This window comes from Pholcus phalangioides, unplaced genomic scaffold, assembly GCF_987345545.1.
Source record: "Pholcus phalangioides strain wild (caught in Gottingen) unplaced genomic scaffold, Ppha-v1.0 ptg000172l_1, whole genome shotgun sequence".
Lineage (NCBI taxonomy): Eukaryota > Metazoa > Arthropoda > Arachnida > Araneae > Pholcidae > Pholcus > Pholcus phalangioides.
The window spans coordinates 7,781,776-7,797,468 of NW_028301637.1; the positions used below are offsets into that span (position 1 = coordinate 7,781,776).

Below are 15,693 nucleotides of genomic sequence, written 5' to 3' on the forward strand. Positions count from 1 at the left end.
GGAAAAGATACTCAAATAACGAACAGAATGCCTTCAAATCGTGTCTTACAACAGTATGTGTTCCACATGACCACCACCACCACAGGGGATAACACACTGCAGGTGAGTCACAAATCCAGCAACGGCAGAGTGCAGCAGGTCCATATACACGCTTAATAACGGTGAACTGGTTGTGGATTAGGAGCGCAAGTTCTTATAATCGTCTCACGTTTGACTGTATGACACAAATACTGAATCCAGAACTTCTTACACCCTGTATGTTCAACATCAATTTTTTTTTCTCATTTTAGGTAGGGATTATGGATGAAAAGTACCAACTCTGGGGCATAGTTTTGTCAGGCATCTCACTCCAAATAATTAGCTGCAAATCAAGCGATTCGTGCTACAAGCTCAAAGGGGAACCGACTTGCTTTTCCAAAGATACGAACCCGAATCGCCAGTTCGCAACGATAACAACGTATGACAATCAGCGTGGATTGGACCCCATCTCCGACTTCGACGTGGGTGAAGGTATGTGCAATGTATGCATTGCTATACATACACACACGCTTTCGACACTTGTCACTTCTCAATCAAGACTGAATCGCTTCTTCTTAAAAATGCGTTGATTCCTTACAATGTACAAAGTATATAATCTTTATGATATTTCGCAGGTTGTACGCCTATATATCTTAACCTGATAATCCGTCACACGACTAGATATCCAGAAAAGAAACAAATCGATGGATTACGTAATGACTTGCCTCGTCTAAAGCAATTGATACTCCAAGCGGATGAACAACAGAAATGTAAGAGATAAAATGAGACCTCGCTATAGCGTCACCCAGGAACTCCCTTACCATACGCGGGGCGGGGCTAGGTGAGAAAATAATACCGGGGCCAGATGCGTGTTAATAACTTCTGGAGCCGCTTAGCTCCGATCTTATATATTCTGTGGGAGAGAGGAATCGGAATCCAAAAAATTCATGCATTACAAAAAAAAAATTAATGCAAATTTCGAACTGAAGAAAAGCAAAAATTGATTCCCAAACCAATTAAAATTGGACCTAATGTAAGAAAAAATTGTCTGAGATCAAATGAAAATTCAGAATCCATGAATTTGAAATAAAAAAAATAAACACTTAAGCTGTCCGTGGCACATTTAGATTCCTTAAGTGACAGGCACAGTTTTAGAGCACTTAAACGGCCCGTGACGCATTTCTAGAGAACTCAAGTGACCTGAACACATTCCCAGATCACTTAAAAGATCCGCTGAACATTTAGAGATCACTAAAGTGGCTCTATAGAGGACTTATCAATAGAAAGTGGGGGGGTGTTAGTTCAGGTGCCCACAAACTAGGAAAAAAGTTTTTCTCTCTTTCGGCACATTTAGTAAAGATGTCATTAAGAATATTTCATACTTTTATAAAGCGTGGTTGATGCTATTAGTATCATTCAACCTCCCACCCCCCTCTTTTCATCAAAAGTCAGCAAACCCCCCCCCCCCATCAATGCTGACGTAATACTTGAATGGCCCCTAAGCCCTCTGTTTTAAGCTGAAAACATATTCACAAGGGAAAAAATGACTACCATAATTATGCTATTGATATTAGCCATGTATTTTTCATGTTTTCCAGCGTTACTGTGTCAAGGAGACATCCAAAGACTGAAAAACTTCACGTGGAATAATCTGAACGGAAGTTTCGCCATGTTAGCCACCGAAGACGGAGAGAGAGACGCTCAGATACTAGGTAACAAAGCTGAATTTGTGGATGCTTTAAAACAGCGTTTCTGAAAGCTCCTAGAGGCACCGTCAACCTTTGTCAGAGGCGTTGCGGTGAGCTGAAGATCTTGATTTGTGTGCCTATTTATGCTTTGAAGTGGTTTTTTTTATCAGAGAAGAAACTACCAAGCTAGTCTGGGTAGCTGCAGATGAACCATGATTTAGGCAAGGGAGGCGCGCATAATAGAGAACCCCCCCCCCTACTCATGAGAACCCCATTTTAAAGACTGCATGACATGTATTTAGCTCCCGGTATTCAATTTTTTGTCATCAATTCCAAACGAAACTCCAACCAATTCTCAAAACTAGTCCTAAGGTGTGCTTCTCGCAAACAAAGAAACATCTGCACAGTATTTACAATACAGACACCAGGCGGAGATCTATGGGGGGTTGATCCCCCCCCCCCCTACAATAAACTATACCGGTGCTCTATTTCAGGAGAAATTTAGCCTTTCGTTCGCAATACATCACTGAAATCCACGAATTTGTTGAAAAAGATATTCGACAAAGAAAATTCTGAATTGGCGTTTCCAGATTTTGGTGGCAATTTTATTTTGCAGAAAAAATCATATATGGTGGCATTACAGGGTCATCGACATCTACAGGATATGTTTATTTAATTTCAAGCTTCAATCGCCGAGATATTGGTGAATTAAAAAATCGAATTGTCGCCAAAACCTACTAAAGTTACTTCAACGAACGTAAAAAACTCCGAAGGCCAAATGTGGTCAGGAAGCCGTGAGTTTAAAACCCTCTGACGTAGACGCTGAAACTTTTTTGTACACGGCATGTATAAAATAGGATGCAGTCTCGAAAAATACCGATTGCGTCTCGTGAAAACTGGACGCATTTTCTCAGTATTGTAACTCGGGGAGTGGTTCAGCCTAGAAAAGTGTGGAACAAAATTGACATTCTTTCCCCTCCCTTCCCGCACTATTTACGTGTTTTGATTGCTGTTAGGCTCATTTCTTTATACAAATACAACGCCAGAACAGACAAAATGCCCAACGAGGTGGCTGATAAAAACATGCCCATAAAAATATGGTTGTCATATGTTTCAAAAATACAGCAACCCAATAAAAAATTTAATTAACACAAATTATAAACAATATATACACATGATAAAATATTATACAATGCCCATAAAGAATACTTATGGTTGTCTTATTCTAAGAATGGATAGCTTCTCGATTTACCCCAACATGTTTATCGTATTTCTTTTTAAACGTGTCAATTGTGTTACAATTTACTACCTCCGGGGGTAAGCTATTCCATTTATTAACAACCCTATTGGAGAAAAATTCCCCGCGACACCATAACCTTGTATTGTCCCTCACCAGTCGATACTGGTGTCCCTTTGTAAAAGCAGTCGATTGGCGGTGTACTAAAAGTTCATGGTCCATCCTATCCATCCCATTGAAAATTTTAAACACTTCGATCATATCTCCTCGACACCTGCGTTCATCCAATGTAACCATATTTAAAATATGAAGTCTCTCTTCATAACTGAAGCCCTGTGTGCCAATAAGGACACGCGTAGCTCTTCTCTGCACCCCTTCAACCAAGTCTATGTCCCTCTGTAGGTATGGTCTCCAAAATTTTACAGCATACTCCAGTCCAGGACGAACTAAGCCTCGAAAAAGCGGAAGAATGACTTTAGGAGACCTTTTTGAAAATGAAACCGAGCATTCCATGCGCTTTTTTGACCACCGCTGAACAATGTTCAGAAAACCTAAGCCGCTCGTCAATGAGAATTCCCAAACCGGTGACCCTAGTTGCATCCGGGGGATAGCGAAACTATTCAACTCATAAGAGAACCGTGGGTTGCTTGAAACAAAATGAGCGACCACGCACTTATCAACGCTAAACGTCATGCTCCATTCATTTGCCCATGCTGCAATCCTGTTTAAGTTGGTCTGGAGCAACTCCCTATCGCTTTCATTCCCGATTACCCCCATTAGCTTCACATCATCTGCGAATTTGCTAGTTATCCCATCGATAACCTGATCGAGTTTATCGATAAAAAGTGAAAAAAGCATGGGGGGCCAAGGACACTTCCTTGAGAAACTCCACTTGTGACGTCTGTCCAACCACAAAATTCCCCGTTCACCATAACTCGTTGCGACCTATCTCTTAACCACGATTCTATCCAATTCAGCAAGTTGCCCCCAATTCCAATCTCGTGTAAACGCTTCAAGAGTTTACCATGTTGGACCCGATCGAATGCCTTCTGGAAATCAAGGTAAACAACGTCGACATTTTTGCTCTTACCCAAAGCCTTAGTCACGTGATCATAGAAGCAAAGGAGGTTAGTTACACATGACTTCCCCTTCCTGAACCCATGCTGATTATCCGACAATACATTATTCTCGTCTATCCACTTCACAAACTGCCTTTTGATGATAATTCCCAAAATTTTCGAGAGGGAGCTCGTCAAACTCACTGGACCATAATTTGACACCGCTTCTCTACTAGCCTTCTTAAATATCGGAACAACGTTAGCAAGTTTCCAATCTCTTGGGACGATACCCTCAGCAACACTACTCCTGTATATCTGTGCCACTGGCCCCAACAATTCATTAGCACATTCCCTGAGGACCCTGGGATAGATATCATCTGGTCCTGGTGCTTTGCTTGCACATACATTTCTTAGAAGATGTAGGACCTCCATGTCTTCTACTTGAATATCGTTGAGGGTAATTTATACATGTTTAAATTACATTTTCCTCTCATTTACTTCAATTCCCGCAGAATAATTCTTACCTGATCATCATCAACATGCGGTGGTTCTGTCAAAAATGTTAACGTTTTAATCAATTTGAGTGTCTTCACGTTGCCAATCTTGATATGTGTGAATGCGAAATAAAATATTTTTCGCTCACACCCCCTTCCACTTATTTGATTATTTTCTTAAGGTATGGTGTTCAAGCATAAATTCCCCGAGATCTTCGATCGCCCGTACGATCCGCCAAGATTTCGCTTTGATTACTCTGGTAAAGAAAGGACGCTGAAGACGGCTGAATATTTAGCCAGAGGAATCTTTGGAGACGAAAGTACGTTGAATATTTATCAGTGATCCGATGCTTGTAGTGACGACATAAAACGTAATGAAAACTTAGCGATTTAATATACGAAAGAAACATAACGAGAAGGATGACACGTGTATACAAATCGGTGGTACAATTCCAACTGACATTTTTTCTTTTTTTTACAATCACCAGGAGCGTGAGGAGGGTGCGCACATCTATACAGATAAGAACGCACTACACTTTCTTATTTTCTGAGTTAGTGAGCTCTCATGTAGAGGTGTTGGCGTTCAAATCATGCTAGAAATGGTAGGAGAAACAAATTGTCTCACGTCGGGTGTCTCATTTTGTTGAGGGGGGGGGGCTACAGAAACATGAATATTATAAAATCCATTTGATTATCCTAATTCACCAATTTAAATCTATTGTTCTTGAGACAATGTGTTAGCAAATCCTTATTTTCCAATTGAATGCACAGTAAATTACAATTACAGCCACAATGACCACACAACCGGCAAATTGTCTAACGAGTTGGCTGTAAAAAGATGCCCATAAAAAATGAGTCAATTACTACCAGAAAACAGCAAACCCAATATAATAGCTTATATGACGAAAGCGTCAACTCGTAAGAGATACGTGGATGTTTGAACGAAAATCAGCGACTATGTACTTATCAACATTAAAGGTCATGCTCCATTCATTAGCCCATGATGCAATTATATTCAAGTTGGTCTGGAGCAACTCCCTATCGCCTTTGATTCCCGATTAGCCCCTAACTTCACGTTATCTGCGAATTTGCTAACAATCCCATCGATACCGTGAACGAGTTCATCGATAAAAAGTGAAAAAAAGTATGAGCTCAAGGATACTCCCTTTAGGCAATCTACTTTTCACATCTGTCCAGTCAGAAAGTTCCCATTTCAAAACAGCCCGTTATGTAAATTGGTACAGAATGTTCAATAATTCCTCAACTTCTATACATAAGGTGTAACTAAACTGATGGTCAGAACGGTAAGGGATAATAGAACTCGCCAAAGCAAACAACTTTCACCACACAATGTGGGGTCAGGAAGCAAGCGGTGACCCACAAGAAGGCGATTTCTCTATAGTGGCTGAGACGTCGCTTTTCGCAAAACCCGTCATTCAGCTGATATTCGTCGGCAGAGATGCAGCAATATTCAAATGCGATATGCACCTTATTTACGCGGCTGCAAACAGAGATGCCGTAGAATCTGTAAGAGTTTACCAGGAACGCTTTCCAAGTAGGAAGGTACCCGATCGGAGAACATTTCAACGCTTGCACAGGCAACTCGTGTTGACCAGTGGTTCCCAACCTTTTTTAGGACATGCCCCATCAAAGCATCTCTGAAATCCTGATTTTCCCCCGTACTTTGTCCCTGTTGGAAGGGGTCTGGGGTACCCCTTCCAACCCCCGATAAAACTTCACAAGTTCCTTAACTCTTTTTTTCCAATACCCCCATTTCTTTCTACTTAGGACAGGATGACACTATAAAAGTTTGGTAATATATCTTTTATAAAAGTTGAAAAATGCAACCAATAAGATCAACGGTTGCATTTGCTCGAATGTAACCGATGCGCTTATTGGTTGCATTTTTCGAGTTTGATAAAAGAACTTTTATCAAAATTTTACAGTGCCTGTCTTAGTCAAACGTCGACGAAATTCTGTCGAGGATCGTGTACGAGATGCAGTACGGTTAAATAGTAGTAGCCACAGTTTGTAGCATCTGTCCTGTTTACGGACGAGGCTACCCTTCACATGCAAGGGCATATTTAAAAAAATAAGCATAACACTCATATTACACATTCATGATTTATGGGTCACAATAAATCTGCACGTAACATGTTTGAGCCGCCAACAAAGGTTCTCCGTGAACGGGTGGGCGGGGATTTCCACCACGCAGTTGCCCTCTCGCGGGACGCCGCTTTCTTTCCTACCCCACATTGCACGGTGAAAGTTGCGTGTTTTGGAGAGTTCTATCACCCCCTTACAGTTCTGACCAATTTACTTACACCAATTGGCAATGGTCGATAGAGACTGGTCGGTGTACGGTATGAAATGAAGTCTAGTTACACCCTGTTACAGGGTGTCTATAATAGACAAAAGCATATTTGCAGGCGCGGGGGGGGGGGCAAGCGGGTTATAGTACAGGGCTGCGAATTCGGGGAAGGAGTGGTCAAGGAAATTAAACTAGAATGGGGAGAAGCGCGGCAAAATTCGAGTATTCCACAGGCGGCAAAACCATGAATACGCCTCTGCTCACTGGCAGTGTTGCCAGCAGTCAAAAACATTTCCGACAAAATTCTTCATCAAAAGCAACTAGAAACTGAGCTTAGACAAACAGAATTGATTTTTGTCATTATTTTAACGACCACACGTCCCGTATTTCCGGGACATAAATCATTTTTTCACGTAATTTGATAATAGATTACTACTACACAGAAAAGTTTTTCTGAAATGGACTAGAAAAACAACCAGCAACCAGATAATTTTTTTTTAAAACGAAATAGCCGCAAAAGATGAAGATCAGATCTAGTTGGAAAATAACTAAGTTGGGAACACGACCCACTGGCCTCCGTGTATGCCTCACTCATGCCAGCAACATGCTGCTGCAGTGTCAGCTGTTGGTAAAAATTAGTACTACCCCAAAAGAAAGCAAACTAGAAGAAACAATCCTGACTTCGCACATTTACATGCCGACGGAATGGTTTTAATACCTGTCAACGTGTTTTTTCCTTTCGCTAAACCGGTTTGAAAACCGTCAGTTCATTTTGAGACACCCGGTGTTCATATTAGCGAGTAACAAGAATATAATGATTATGTTCACAGCTGCAGATGGGATAGAATACCACGTGGACAACCGCACGCTCTATTTCTCAGCCGAATGCGAAGAGCACCAGGTACGTAATAACACATTGATCGTTTATAACACACACAATGTGCTTTTTTTCATTATGGAACATGTTTCTCAGTCAAATTATTCCTCAAAAAATTGAGAATATGTGATAGAATATCGTTATGAAGGATACATTATTATGCACAGAGGCTCATTTATGGTCTTGCCGCCCTAATCTCATTCTTGTCTACTATTTCCTAGAAATAACCTCCCCCCCTCCCCCCCTAATGCTTTAACTCTTTAATACCCAGACGAAAGACCTCTGGTAGGAAATTCCTTTAAGAAGAATGATGTAAATGAAGCCGATACGGGTATCTTCAGCTGAAAACGCAGTCGAAGCAGGCATCTTCAGCTTCGAATGAAGTGAAGGCAGACATCTTCAGCTGTGAATGGAATGGAGGTAGGCACCTTCAGCTGTGAATGGAATGGAGGTAGGCACCTTAAGCTGTGAATGAGCCGAGGCAGATATCTTCAGTTATTAGCAAACCGAGGCAGATACTTTCACCTGAAAAGGAAGACGAGGAAAATATCTTCAGCTGCGAATGAAGCTGACAAAAGGTATCTTCAGCTGCGAATGAAGCTGACAAAAGGTATCTTCAGCTGCGAATGAAGCCGAGGTAAACACAGCTTTGAATGGAGTGAAGGCAGACATGTTCCACTATGAATGGAGTGAAGGCAGACATGTTCCACTATGAATGGAGTGAAGAGAGACATTTTCAGCTGCAAATTGAATGGAGATAGGCATCTTCAGCTGCGAATGAAGCCGAGGTAAACGTATACAGTTTTGTAAACTTTCAGCTCACTAGAGTGAAAACAGACATCTTCAGCTGAGAATTAAATGGAGACATGCATCTTCAGCTTCGAATGGAGTGGAAGTAGAAATCTTCAGCTGAGAATTAAATGGATACATGCATCTTCAGCTTCGAATGGAGTGGAAGTAGGCATCTTCAGCTGCGAAAGAGCCGAGGCAGGTATCTTCACCTGCGAATGCAGCGAAGGAACTGCGTATAAAGATCGTTGAATCGGAGAAGCGACTTATTGTGTAAGTGCGACGGATCATTCGATATTTTACGGGACAGACAAATTTTCCTGATACTATTCGGCTCTTGGGAGATGCGATCCCCCCCCCCCACCCCTCTCACTCTGGATCAGCGCTTGGTTGGTGTTGTTAATTTCCGGACTAGAAGCTAGTATCACAATGGGCAGCGAAACTGCTAGGGGACCCCGCAAAACTAAATTGGGTCCCAAAGTGTGCATCTAGATCTCTGATAAATTTTGGGAAATAGAAACATTTACGTACTTTTCTTTACGATTCAAATATTGAAATGACCATCATATGATAAATTTTCACTTTTAGAAAAACTGTGGGCAATACTTGGTCGATCGTTCTGAAGAGTGGAAATTCAACAACGGTACTATAATGAATGCTCTACTGGAAAGTGTATCGAAGAGGCTTGGAGTTACAGTTTCCTACGGTATGTATCTGAGCCAAGAGTGGGTCTGTGGGGGGTAGCAAGTGAAATGCGATAATTCATGTAATTTTCGGAACTTTTATATGATAATATTGCAACAACAAATTAAACAACAGGTTCAAGGAAACTACCAAAAAACGGGTATAACCGTGACATTTTTCAAAAAATTCAGGATGGAGGGGGGAAACAGAAAAACGGATCACGAAAAATACAGGACAACATGCGGGACATATGGTCAAACTATACTGTTTTTTTTTGTGTTTTTTTTATGCAATATGTAAAATCGCCCCTCCCAACAGCGATCTCTAGATCCACCCCTAATCTGTGTCCTTAAGTTGAATAACCACATTCTATCGACAAAATGCTTGAAATTAGGTTGGCTAATATATGAAACAAATACGGCCAAGAATGTGCCAAAGTTTAACAAAATTTATAATTGTTGAAAAAAACCCGCCGGATAAAGAAGACTATCATTTAGCGGGAAATAAATAGGGAAACACTAAAAGCGAATCTGCACTGAAGCAGAATCTAATCATAAAAAATTAAAAAAAAATACAATTATCAAATTTATATTATCCATCCGATTTGAATATTTCTTCATTAATATTTGTAAATCAGTCAAAGTTATAACGACCCCTCGTTATGGACCATTATTCTATTACAACGACTGGTAGGATAAGTCCCAAATGTTACGTCAGTGTTTCTCAACCACCGGGCCCAGACATCATTCATACCGGACCGCGAGTGATTAGCCGTTTCCTTTTCCCTCATTCATTTTCTGTTGGTCGTGTGTCTGACTGGGCTTTCAACTCACAAAAATGAATTAAACAGGGCCGCGGGCTCACAAAGGTTGAGAACTACTGGTATACGTCCGTTTTCAATGGGACAAAGAGGGCCGTTTATAGAGCATCGACTCTATCTATAAAATTTATTTTCTGTATGTCTGTCTATCTGTGGGAATGTGTTCTCTGTACAATCTACAATTTTAGACCGATCGTTACCAAATTTTGCATATATATATATATATATATATATATATACACGAAATGGACCCGACTTGAACGATAGGCTACTTTAAAATTTCTCCAGAGCTCTGGGTAAAAACGTCCGTAGTGTGGGTAGAAAACCATTGGATCACAGAACACCATTGGTTACCGTGGTTCTCTGACAGTACACGTCTAAGACGTGTTTATTCTTTTACAATGGTTTGTCACTTTTTCAACGCTCTCGGTATGTTGAGAAAACGCGGTTATATTATAGCTAGTTGTTGATAAACGTGTTAAAAAAGAAAATATTCAGAACACCTGAAAATACGGGAGAGACGGGGGAAGTCCCGTGAAATACAGAGCATATGATCATCCCACTTTCAAGCAGACCTTCAACACGATTCAGTGGAATCTCGCTACAATGATCTCGATACAACGATAAATCTCTCTACTACGAGGTTTGACTGTCTTCCATTACATGGAAGTCCAAGCCTTTACCATCTTCGTTTGGAATGACATTGACATAACATTTCTATTGGGGGTCCCAGAATCGTTTCGAATGTGGAAGACTGGACGTGCGTGCGTGGCATAACGCTTCGGGTTAATCGATTCCAATCGATTTGAAAGGATTTCTGGAGTTCGGTAACTCGAAATTCTCTGGAAGAAACACTTTGTGCCCCCTCTAAAGGTCTATATGGGGCCCTTTAAGTATTACGTCATCAAATTTTTAGCCGTTTTTGAACCCCATTCCCCCTGTCAGCAGACCTTCTTCATCAACTCTGCCCCCCCACGCCTCCTAACGCATGTTGGTGGAATCAGAGACGTACGCGGGTGGGGGGGGGGGGGGAACAACGATCAAAAATTTATTTTTTGAAAATTATAATTTCGCAAAAATACCTTTATATGTAATTATAATCAATTTCTGTAAATTTCGATGCTATTTGGGGGCCAAGAACTCAAAATTTCTCGTTAAGAAATTCATTTGCTACCCCACCCTCTAAGTCATACGTGGTTAACTCTTGGCCCGAGGACCAATTGTGGACCTGGGGTTATCTAATGGGCCTGCAACTTCAAACCCAATTTTGTTAAAATGAACTAAGCGGCACATTTGCAAATCGCTTAAGTGACCCTTGGCACATTTACAGATCATTTAAGTGACCCATGGCAAGGGCGTAGCGAGGGTGGAAGGACTTGGGGGTCTGGTCACACCCCGAAATGTGAGAAAATGTTCCTGAGAAAATGTTTTTGGTGCACCGAGTAAGATGCCATTAAAGCGCCGTTTACATGTGCAAAATTGGGGTCGCTTTGGTGATTATTACCTACATGACAACTTTTTTTTGTCCTCATGTTGAAAAAAAGGAGGGACGAAGATCCATCAAAAGAGTCCCATCTTTGTTGCGGAATAATGGTGGGTGACTCCGACCTCCTCTCCCATAATCCTTTGTGCCGCGAAAACTACTGCAAGCTCCTTCGTCAGCCATCTTGAATCAACCACTCCGTTCAATCCATTTAACCAGTGACGAGAAAGAAGAGGGGGGAATACCGACATAAACTAAACACTATGTAAACGGGTTAGGTACCGTTCAAGTATTACGTAAGCAAATTTTTAGACATTTTTGACCCCCCCCCCCCCCCTTGTCAGCAAAATTTCGTCATCAGCTTTGCCCCTCTGAATCCTGATATTTTCATAAAGGGTGGTTGATGACGTAAGCATTATAACCCCCCCTTGTCATCAAAAGTCAGCAAATCGGGGGAACCCCATCCCCCACATCGATGCTGAAGTAAGTAATACTTGAATGACACCTAACACTATAGGTTAATAGATTTTAATTAATTTAAATTGATTTCAGGAGCTCGGTAACTCGAAATTCTGGAAGGAACACTTTGCTCCCCCCCCCCTAAAGGTCTATCCTACGTACACCCCTGCATGTGCACTCAGAACGCACATTCCGGCGTGTACCGATACAATAGAAATTCCACAGAGGAATGTGTACGCAGTGCACGCACGGTTAAGTCGTAGTAGTATATTGTCTATAATTAGTTTTTTGTTTATATTCCTTTATTTCACGTACAGATGACTTGTACAACATATACAATTCGTGTCGCTACGGATACGCCCTAAACACTGACGACGTGTGGTGCTCCGCGCTATCTAGCGACGAGCTGCGAGTGGTGGAGTACGCCGAAGACCTGAAGTATTACTGGCAAGATGGTCCCGGAAGTGAAATCAATCGTCAGAAGAGCACCTGCGTAATACCCAGGAGTTTGACGGGCCAACTCGAGTGAGTAGTTATACGGTGCCTATGGAGGAGAGCGGGCTCATCGTCCTCCATCTCCGAATAAAATACTGTGATTTGCTGCTCTAAATAACGTCTAATGACGTCCGAGGCGAGAGCGGGATAGTTCTAACGTCACGTTTTAGCTCAAAGATGGCAGATGAATCAGTTCGGTATTTGTAGGAGCTTCGAGTGAAGAAGAACAGCAGCGTAATACTTAGTATGAGTTAATCCCCCAACATACGAACAGGATCCGAGTGTCGTCCGTAAGACGAAATCACGCCAATTTGGCAATAATTCATTAATTTGGAATCGGAAATAAAAAAGATCGAAAAGATGAAAATATTTTGGCCAAATATTGCCAAAATAAATCCGATTCACTAGAAGCACCATATATATATCTGTCAGTATGTAATTAGAAATACCGTGAGTCGAACATTCGTAAGTCGGGGATAGTAACACCTATTTCGTACTTTTATACGACGAATTATTTGGAGACGCAATACGCGATAATACGATGCAGGAATAATACGCTGATGAGTGTATTTGAGGCACGTTGGAGTCACACCACTTTCAGCATATTTGTATATACAGTATATCGTTTCTTCTTTTATTTTGCGATTTGTCCAACCCTAACCGACAGTATTCTTCCGCCGCTGTGGTGGTCGAGTGATCAGAGTAACGGACTCGCATCGCGGGGACCCGAAATTGACCATGACCTCCGCTCTGTCCCCCAAAAGGAATATAAGCTGGTCTCACAGAGGGTTTGGGCCATAGTGGAAGAGCGATGCAACGTCCGGAGCACGAAGCACCCTCCCCGAAACCGACCATGACCCCGGCTCTGTTCCCCATAGGGGATATAAGCTGGTCACTCAGAGGTTTTGGGCCATAGTGGAAGAGCGATGCAACATCCGGAGCACTAAGCACCGAAAGACCACCAGCGGGTAAGAAGACAAAAAGTTGAGGTTACAATCGGGGACCCGGATTCGAGCCCAACCGTCACCACAGCAGTAGTTCTGCTCAAGAGGCGCAAATGCGAGCCAATCTCCCCGTTATAAAGTCTCGCCACATTGAGCAACAGGCCTACGAACAGTACAAATATTCAGTCATTACACTTCACTCACTTCCCTTTTGAAACATAGTTGGCGGCACTGAAAAATCATACACAACACTACATACGCCTTCAGACTGTTAGGTACACAGGTTTTTTTTTTTTTTTTTGTACATGGGGTCGTACAAATCTTCACACTTATATTTCCGGCACAACTCACTAAGTAGTAAATTGCCCATAGCGATAGACCAGAGTTGTGCTTGGTTCGAGAGAAAGTATTTTTACCATTTAGTTCGGCTCTTGGGACGAATAGTGACAGATAAAGGGCCCCGGATAAGACGGACAGAGGTGCACGAGAACCACCGGTTTGGTGCACTCACCCGAGGAGCCCACAGAGGTCTGTTGAATCTTCTTCCCAAAGTTCATTCACGCATTGGCTGCATTTTGTGTTGTACAGTCAAATCTCGGTATTAATCGAATGTGCAGCGGTCCTCAGAGAATTTCGATTTGAAGAAAACTTCGAGTTACGGGAAAATTTAACGCTAGAATACGGAAAGAGTTCTGGGGGCTGAGTGGAAACTTCGACTTGAACAGATATTCGAGTTATCGAAGTTAGACTTATCGCGAATTTACTGTATAAGTACGTCTAAAAAATCAAACGCTTTCAAATCGCCTCTAGAAAAATCATGTTGAAATTGATTCTCGTGTTCATTTTTTTCAGGCGTTTTCTGAGTGGAGACGGAAAAGAAGGGGCTTTGATCCAGGTCACTCACGCCGAAGAATTGAAGAGCATATTTACATTGTTCGAACTCTTCAAAGACGAGGTACCTCTAAGATCGGATAACATGTGCGACATGACCAACCGGAGATGGAAGACGGCGCTGATATCAAGTTTTCTTAGCAACTTGGCATTCCTGCTGCACCGGTGTGATGACGGGCGGTACAAACTGCTGACATTGCACAACGAGAGACCGGTAACGATACGTGGATGCAAAAGTCCGTTCTGTGACCTGGAAGACTTCATGGAGACCTACAAGCCTCTCTCCGGCACCTGTAGCATCAAGGACCTGTGTTGTGCATGTTGTAAATAATCCTCGCTGACCACACGTTTGCAAAACACAAGCTTGGATATTCAATTACTTATCTCTTGTCAATGCCTCGTGTTGCAAGTGCTGTGATATCGCTCTCTGATCATTTTTGGGTATCCAATTACTTACACACGTGTGCACTTTCAGTGATTTATGTAAAGAAAACTGCTCTGCACAAAATTTAAATAGAAGCTGATATATTCCAGTATTTTTGAATACCTTTCTTTTTTTAACTCTACCAGCATAAAGGACTACTTTCCACGCTGATCGCGACATACCAAGTGCGGATCCGAGTGGGAGATCGCCCCTTCCCAAGAGCCGAAAAATGTGGGGGAATTTTGACCGTCCCGTAAAGTACGGGATGATCCGACACATCGCCCTGCGTCCGCTCTATCGTATTTCCATTCGCTGTTGAAGATCTCTGCTCCATTTACAAAGCAGACCGAGCACGACTAGACTCTAAGCAATTTTAGCTTCTTGCCCCGGAGGACACGGTCGTGCCGGAGAAAATTATGAAAGACGACGAAGAGGGAGATTGTACCCTACGAAAGGGACCCTCCCAATGTTCTGAACGATAATTTCAGAGGTTTGTTAATAGAGGAACAAATGGTGTCGTTCGATGTCACGACACAAAGCACAATAACTACAAATTATGCTTAATTTAAATGACCCGTGGTATATTTCCAGATAAATTAAGTGGCTCGTGGCGCATTCTTCAAATGACCCGTGGTATATTTTTAGAGTGGCACATTTAGGGATAATCTTCAAAAAGGTTGTACCGCGAGTCATTCTGAAAGTGAGTTATTTTTAAACGGTCGCTTAAGGGCCGTATTCACCGACATGGTTTAAACTCGTAGTTACAATTTTTGGATAAGAGATCGACACGGATTGGTTAAATTCAGGGTTTTAACCACACACACACACAATCTATGTTGATCTCTTATCCAAAAATTGTAACAACAGGTTTAAACCATGTCGGTGAATATGACCCTACGTCATCAATATAGCTACGACAACATTTTACCTTAAACTGATTACAGGGGTGGGAAGTGACTAAGTCCATTTCGGAGCAGCAAAATTCAGGATTAGGAGCAGTTTTGGAACAGCAAATTCAGGA

The 15,693-nt window shown here is 41.9% G+C and overlaps 1 protein-coding gene across 6 annotated transcripts in view; it reads left to right on the plus strand.

The window, feature by feature from the left end:
- Nucleotides 1–15,424, plus strand: part of LOC149063658 (multiple inositol polyphosphate phosphatase 1-like) — a 62,671-nt gene extending 47,247 nt beyond the window's left edge. For 4 of the 6 annotated variants that reach the window (XM_089255903.1, XM_089255901.1, XM_089255904.1 and 1 more), the window contains 8 exons: nucleotides 291–510; nucleotides 654–788; nucleotides 1,617–1,730; nucleotides 4,678–4,815; nucleotides 7,637–7,707; nucleotides 9,061–9,178; nucleotides 12,236–12,443; nucleotides 14,210–15,424. In XM_089255903.1, the coding sequence (XP_089112029.1) occupies nucleotides 300–510; nucleotides 654–788; nucleotides 1,617–1,730; nucleotides 4,678–4,815; nucleotides 7,637–7,707; nucleotides 9,061–9,178; nucleotides 12,236–12,443; nucleotides 14,210–14,579 (1,365 nt within the window). In that variant the 5' untranslated portion in view covers nucleotides 291–299 and the 3' untranslated portion in view covers nucleotides 14,580–15,424. Of the gene's footprint in view, nucleotides 1–290; nucleotides 511–653; nucleotides 789–1,616; nucleotides 1,731–4,677; nucleotides 4,816–7,636; nucleotides 7,708–9,060; nucleotides 9,179–12,235; nucleotides 12,444–14,209 lie in introns of those variants that run through there. The other 2 variants (XM_089255905.1, XM_089255906.1) reach the window with 2 other exon arrangements.
- The last annotated feature ends 269 nt before the right edge of the window (nucleotides 15,425–15,693 follow it).